This window comes from Cynoglossus semilaevis, chromosome 17 (genome assembly GCF_000523025.1).
Source record: "Cynoglossus semilaevis isolate Cse_v1.0 chromosome 17, Cse_v1.0, whole genome shotgun sequence".
Taxonomy (NCBI): Eukaryota; Metazoa; Chordata; class Actinopteri; order Pleuronectiformes; family Cynoglossidae; genus Cynoglossus; species Cynoglossus semilaevis.
The window spans coordinates 15,962,061-15,969,383 of record NC_024323.1 but is presented as its reverse complement, the minus strand read 5'-3'; the positions used below and the strand labels follow the sequence as shown (position 1 = coordinate 15,969,383).

At 44.4% G+C, this 7,323-nt stretch overlaps 1 protein-coding gene and 1 long non-coding RNA gene across 5 annotated transcripts in view; both read left to right on the top strand.

The window, feature by feature from the left end:
* The window catches only part of nsfa (N-ethylmaleimide-sensitive factor a), a 14,443-nt gene extending 11,245 nt beyond the window's left edge, over positions 1-3,198 (top strand). For 2 of the 4 annotated variants that reach the window (XM_025064732.1, XM_017040795.1), the window contains exon 15: positions 44-305. In XM_025064732.1, coding sequence (XP_024920500.1) covers positions 44-271 — 228 coding nt within the window. In that variant the 3' untranslated portion in view covers positions 272-305. Of the gene's footprint in view, positions 1-43; positions 306-334; positions 469-697; positions 812-950; positions 1,007-1,832; positions 1,889-2,497; positions 2,516-2,726 lie in introns of those variants that run through there. The other 2 variants (XM_008330711.2, XM_025064733.1) reach the window with 2 other exon arrangements.
* Positions 3,199-4,876: 1,678 nt separating this feature from the next.
* LOC103393666 (uncharacterized) overlaps positions 4,877-7,323 on the top strand; it is a 12,931-nt gene continuing 10,484 nt past the window's right edge. The window contains exon 1 of the long non-coding RNA XR_523039.3: positions 4,877-5,181. This is a non-coding gene — a long non-coding RNA (uncharacterized LOC103393666). The remainder of the gene's footprint in view (positions 5,182-7,323) is intronic.

Here is a 7,323-nt window from a genome sequence, read left to right as displayed (position 1 = left end):
CCGCCCCCCCCCCCCCAACCCCCCCCCCCCGCCTCTGTTCCAGTTCTTTGACGACGCCTACAAGTCCCAGCTCAGCTGTGTGGTGGTGGACGACATCGAACGTCTGCTGGACTACGTCCCCATCGGTCCACGCTTCTCCAACCTGGTCCTTCAGGCTCTGCTGGTCCTCCTGAAGAAGCCCCCGCCCAAGGTGGGACAGCGGCTTTGGCTGCCCCTAGAGGACAACCCATGTACATGTGTGATGGTCTGCACTGGTCGTCACGCCGAGTGACTGACCTGTGTGTGTGTGTGTGCGTGTGTGTGTGCGTGTGTGTGTGTGTGTGCGCGCCACGTTGTGGTTTGCTGCTCATCATCGGCACCACCAGCAGGAAGGACGTGCTGCAGGAGATGGAGATGTTGGACGCCTTCAGCACCACCATCCACGTCCCCAACATTTCTACTGGAGAACAGCTGGTCGATGCCCTGGAGGTACACACACACACACACACGTTGTGGTTTTTTCTTTTTTTTTTCTGATGTCATCAAACTTCTTACGGTGTTAAAGTCTGAAGCCGTTCCTCGCTCTGGAATCTTTGCCGTCATTAACACTAAAAACTGGGGTTTGATTCATGTTGTTCAGAGTCACACAGACCTAACCAGTGGCTGCAGGGGTGTCTTTAACCACCTTGACCTCTGACCTGTCCCCTGTCCCCTGCAGCTCCTGGGCAGCTTCACAGATAAAGAACGAGCCAGGATCTCACAGCAGCTCAAAGGGAAGAGAGTCTGGATCGGAATAAAGAAACTCCTGGTCCTCATCGAGATGTCGCTGCAGGTACGACGCCCAACAAATGTCGTCCAAGCAAACACAGGGGTCACAGAGGTCACGCTGANNAACCCTCAGGGTCAGCGTGACCTCTGTGACCCCTGTGTCTTCTTCACTGTTGGTCACATGTCCACTCTGCTCTTCCTAGATGGACCAGGACTACAGAGTGACCAAGTTCCTGTCTCTGCTCAGAGATGAGGGGGCGTGAGTACCTGACCCCCCCTTCACCCCTCACCCCCCCATCATTTACCCCTCACTTTTCTTCATTCAATCAAAAACCTCTTTTTTTCATCTTGTTTCAGTTCTTCCTTTTAAACCATGTTAGCATTTCCTTTGTACAAACAACAACAACGACACAACAACAACAACAACGACACAACAACAATCACAACAACAACGACACAACGACAACAACAACGACACAACAATGACAATGACGACAACAACACAACAACGACGACGACAACAACGACAACAACAACAACGACACAACAACGACAACAACAACAACAACAATGACACAACAACAATGACACAATGACAACAACAATGACACAATGACAACAACAATGACAACAACAACAACACAACGACACAACAATGACACAACAACAATGACACATGACACAATGACGACACAATGACAACAACAACAATGACACAATGACAACAACAACGACACAACAACAACAACAACACAACGACAACAACGACAAGAACGACACAACAATGACAATGACGACAACAATGACGACGACAACAACACAACAACAACGACAACAACAACGACAACAACAACACAACAACGACAACAACGACGACGACAACGACAACAACAACAACGACAACAACAACACAACAACGACAACAACGACGACGACAACGACAACAACAACAACGACGACAACAACATCAACGACGACGACAACGACACACACCCCGGTGTGACCAGGACCAGGACACACCAGATTAGCACAGATTATGGGTCAGGGCCTTCTCCATGTTGATGTCTCTCTTCTGCCACCTTCAGGTTGAATGAGGGAGAGCAGATCAGAATGTAGTGTGTTCTTCAGGGACACTGTTCTGGTAAGAGTACTGCAGTAGTATTTGCAGTAGATTAGCTCTGATTGGTTGTTAATGAATATATGCTGGGATTATAGATGACAGTGGATTATTTTAGGTCAGTCAGACAGTCTGTCAGTCAGTCAGACAATCAGTCAGACAGTCACTCAGTCAGACAGTCAGACAGTCAGTAAATCAGTCAGTCAATCAGACATTCAGTCAGTCAGTCAGTAAATCAGTCAGTCAGTCAGTCAGTCAGACAGACAGACAGTCAGTCAGTCAGTCAGTCTGTCAGTCAGTCAGTCAGACAGTCAGTCAGACAGTCAGTCAGGGGAGAGTTGACGACAACTTCTTCCAGAACCTTCCTCTTCATCAGCAGCACAGATGAAGATCATGACCATTTTGTTTGATTTGTTGATTGTTTTCTTTGACACTGCATCTGCACCCCCCCTTTTTTTATGCTTCTGTTTTTCCTTTTGTTGCTTTTGACCATAAAACTCAGAGCAGCTGATTGACTGACGATTAATTGTCACCATAATTAGTCGTGTTTGTGATAAGATCAATTCAATGATCCAGATGATTCAACTTTCCTCAGTATGACAAAACTTTTTTTTCTGTCTGTTGCTGGAACAGAAAGCCAAATAACAGCAGGTAGGTGGCAGTGTTTCACACCTGGTTTTATTTTCTTTACTTCTTTTGAAAAAATAATTTCTCAGGAAATCCTGAAAATGTGATCAAATAAATAAATGTAAAAGTGGTAACTGTGGAAGTAAACAGACAAATACTCTGTGGTACTGTGTGATGTTGACCTCCTGACCCTTCGATGACACCCCCCATCGCCCCCCCCTCTTTCTCTCTGCAGTGACCGCAGCTTCTTTGAGTAGGAGGGCGGGGCCTAACCATCACCACACGAGGACAAGATGACCATGAAGAGATCTTCCTCCTGTCTCTCACCCCCCCCCTCGTGTCGTCCCCCCCCCCTGAATATCTAAACACTTCCGGTGGATGAGGAGAGCGCCCGTGTCTCTCTCCCTCTCAGCATGTCTCAACTGGACGATCCTCACCCGTGTCTCACCCTCTTCCTACTTCACTTCATTGTCAACATGCTGACCAATCACAGCAGCCGGCTGTTATAAACCTGTAACTGTAAAGATATGACGGTAGAAATCTGTAAAAAAAACAAAGAAAAAAAAAAGAAAAGAAAAACTAACTGTTTTGTGCATAAAAATAAGATGACAAATATATTTACTGTATGTTTTAGCTTCAACGTTGACGTATTTGTGGCAGATTTTTAGCTGAATGTAGTTGTTGTTTGTGTGGTGGAGTGTGACTGAGTGACTGTGTCGTCGTCGTATAAAAATACTAAGAAGCAGTTTGTTGTGTAAATGTCATCCCTTTAACTGCAGTATCCACTTCCAGTTGTGTACATACTGTAGTATCTGTACGTGTACATAGACCAGATGAAGTATCTCGTACCTGTCCAGGTCCTCTGTATCAGTATGGGTTCTACTGCAACCAGGTTACTGTGATCCTGGAAGTTCATATTGGATCGTTGGCCTGTCTGTCTGTGTCCACTTCAGTACGGTACGGTTCAGTTCAGTACGGTACGGTTCAGTTCAGTACGGTTCAGTTCAGTTTGGTACGGTTCAGTTCAGTACAGTTCAGTTCGGTACGGTTCAGTACGGTTCAGTTCAGTACGGTTCAGTACGGTACGGTTCAGTACAGTTCAGTTCAGTACAGTTCAGACGGTACGGTTCAGTACAGTTCAGTTCAGTACAGTTCAGTTCAGTACGGTTCAGTTCGGTACGGTACGGTTCAGTTTATCATCAGTGTTAAACAAATAAAAACAATCTGCACTTTTGGATGTTGATTAAAAACTAAACCTTTAGTTCTTACTTCTCTGAACAGCTGTTTGTGTTTCCTTGTGTGTGTGTGTGTGTGTGTGAATGTAAACAGTTCATACAGTCGGTGGTTTCTTTTGTTTCTGTGCAGCTCGTCTGAGGTTCTGACCATTATTGTTAAGTGTGTGTGTGTGTGTGTGTGTGTGAGTCTGAAGGTTTGTTTCAACATGTATTATTGCAATAAAAAAAGAACAGAGAACACGTGGTCGTCAACATGTCGTCTGTCCTTCAGATTTACTTTAAAGCAGATCAACACACACACACACCTGAGAGAGAGAGAGAGAGAGAGAGACCTCGTGACAAACATGATTGGTGCAACAATGATTAATAACAGCGCCACCATCTGGTGTTTCTAACAAAGCACCCACTGACAGAAAAATGATCCCAGCTGTGGCTCAACATCAGGATCAGAGACCAATGGATTAATGATCGATGATGTCACTGATGGTTCAGTTATGGATTAATGATCGATGATGTCACTGATGGCTCTGTTATGGATTAATGATCGATGATGTCACCGATGGTTCTGTTATGGATTAATGATCGATGATGTCACTGATGGTTCAGTTATGGATTAATGATCGATGATGTCACTGATGGCTCTGTTATGGATTAATGATCGATGATGTCACCAATGATTCCTTTTTCCTTCGTTTGTGGATCTGTTGTTTTGAACAGACGACGTTCGGTCGATGTGATGAAGTCGCTCCAAATAAAATAATACTGACATGAAACCAACTGACTGAAGGACCAGAGTTAGTTTATCTGTTCAACTAGTTACTGATCTAGTTATTATTATCTATACAGCAGTAGATCTGATCTGAGGTCAGAGGTCAGATCAGCTAAAAGTACAAAATAGAAAATACTTCACATCCTGCCATACATGAGTGCAGGTAGACCGTGGACCACGGTTTGAGAACCAACGGTCTAAATGGATAGATACATTTGACACGTGTACAATACTGTAAAGTGTGAAGTATTTTATGTATATTTCACAGGAGACACTCTACTACTACTACTACTACTACTAGTAGTACTGTTACTGCTGCTGTTGTTATGCAACGCCCAGCTCCTATTCTTGAGACAGTTCTGCCGTCGCGCCGATAGAGGGCGCCATAGAGCCTGGTGGTGAATCATCAGCAGTCGTCGGCGGCGGCAGCAGCTCCTCTCTGCTGCTGACCCGCATTCACCCGTACTGTACAGTCAAAGGGGGAGGAGGACCGAGCAGGGAGAGCTCCAGAACACTTCCTCTGCACACCGCGACCATGGCTGTGGCGGTCCGGGACAGACGCGGCGCTCCCGTCTCCACGAACCTGAGAGCCGACTAGAAGGTGGAGGCAGCACCGGGAAGACCGCGAAGAAGAGGAAGGAGGAAGAAAAAGAGGAAGAAGACTCACGGAGACGCCGTTTAACACGGTAAAAAAACAAACAAAATAAAAACACACACCCGCCGTTCACTGTTCGAATCCCGGCGCATTTGTTTTCCTGTCCGTTCTGGTGTTTTGGTCCAGCTGGGCTGCAGTGTGGACCGTGTCAGTGGAGCAGGAAAAGACACTATATATGTACGTGTTTGTGGGAACGTGTGCGCGCGCGCGGCCGTGCATGTGTATACATTCAGACATATGTGTCTGTCTGTGTGTGTGTGTGTGTGTGTGGGTGGGTGGCGTGCTTCACGAGGACGGCCGTGCAAGGTGAGGGCTGTCCTCACGTCAACCCGGCCGCCGCGGCGACCTCCACGGCTGCTCCGTCTATATGTTACCGCGGGAACCTGCGGTGAGCTAGGTGGCGCTGTGGTACTTCCCCCGCGTCAGTCCCGTAACAACAACAACAACACGGTGACCCCGGAGCGTGACCTACATGACGGCCATGTGCCTTCACTCTGAGTGAGTGTGTGTGTGTGTGTGTGTGTGTGTGTGTGTGTGTGTGCAGACAGACAGGAACCTGTTGACCCACACACTAACACATGTATGTACACACACACACACACGTACCTGTCCTGGCCTGGACTGACCCATGCAGTGGGAGAAAGGTGACACCCTACATACCACACGGGATGGTACATGTGACTGGGCTGCATACTGTATATAGGCTGTATCTGTGTACATGTACTGTATATGTGTGTGTACGTGTGTGTGTGATTTACAGCACAGTCATTGTTCACATTCCTTTGCTCTGACATGTCCATGTGTGTGTGTGTGTGTGAGACAGTTTGTGTAAATTGCTGCTGCAGTCGTACCATCAATCATACATGTGTGCTATATATATATATATGTATATATTTGATTATATACAGATTTATATATGGAGGGATGGGGGTGTATCTGGAGGAGCTGCTGCTGCTGCTGCTGTTGTGTGTGTAGGTGTGTAGGTGCTTGACTTTCTCTGGCTGTACTGTATTTATTTTTCATTGAAAAGAGCGACACTAGGTGGCAGTAATGTCTCTTACTCTACATGTAGCTGCTAAGAAGAACAAGAGAAGAAGAAGAAATATGTATGTACATATGTATGTACATATATATGTATGTATGTATGTACGTATGTATGTGTGTATGTATGTATATACATATATATGTATGTACATATATATGTATGTATGTATGTACGTATGTATGTGTGTATGTATGTATATACATATATATGTATGTACATATATATGTACATATATGTATGTACGTATGTATGTGTGTATGTATGTATGTACATATATATGTATGTATGTACATATATGTGTATGTACATATATATGTATGTACATATATATGTACATATATGTATGTACGTATGTATGTGTGTATGTATGTATTTGACAGGTATACGTTGCCTTGCCACCTGCTGGAGAGATTGTATTGCTGTATTGTCGGTGTAAATACTTTTGAATTTGTATATTTGAATTTGTATTTCATCCTCCATCCCATAGAGGGCAGTGGTACGACTCCCGTCTGAGGTTCTGGTACCATAGATAGAGCCACAAACCCAGGTTGGGTCAGATGTGTACTGTGTGAAGTAGGAAGTGACCATGTGGACCCTGACTGTGGTGTTTGACATCAATATATATACAAATATATATTTGTGTATATAAATATATATACAAATATATATTTATTTGTATATATATACACAAATATATATTTGTGTATATATATATACATATATATATATACATATATATATATACATATATATATATACATATATATATATATATACACAAATATATATTTGTGTATATAAATATATATACAAATATCTATATATTTAGTCTCAGTAGTTGTGATGAAGGCTGAGGTGAAGGACAGGGTGAAGCGTTAGCTCTGTGAATTGTTTACACAGCACTGTACGACTGACTGTACGACGGCCTCGGCCTCAGGCGGTTGTACATCATATGACCGACCGAAGTACTGCCGTAAATACTGCTGTAAATACTACAGTTAAATACCACTGCAGTGTGTACTAACCCATGTAAAAATATTGTATCTGTACATATACACAGCCATAATCCCAGGCAGCAGCTAGACGTGACCTCTTTTGACGTCCCCCTCCCCCTCCCCCTGTCTCCCC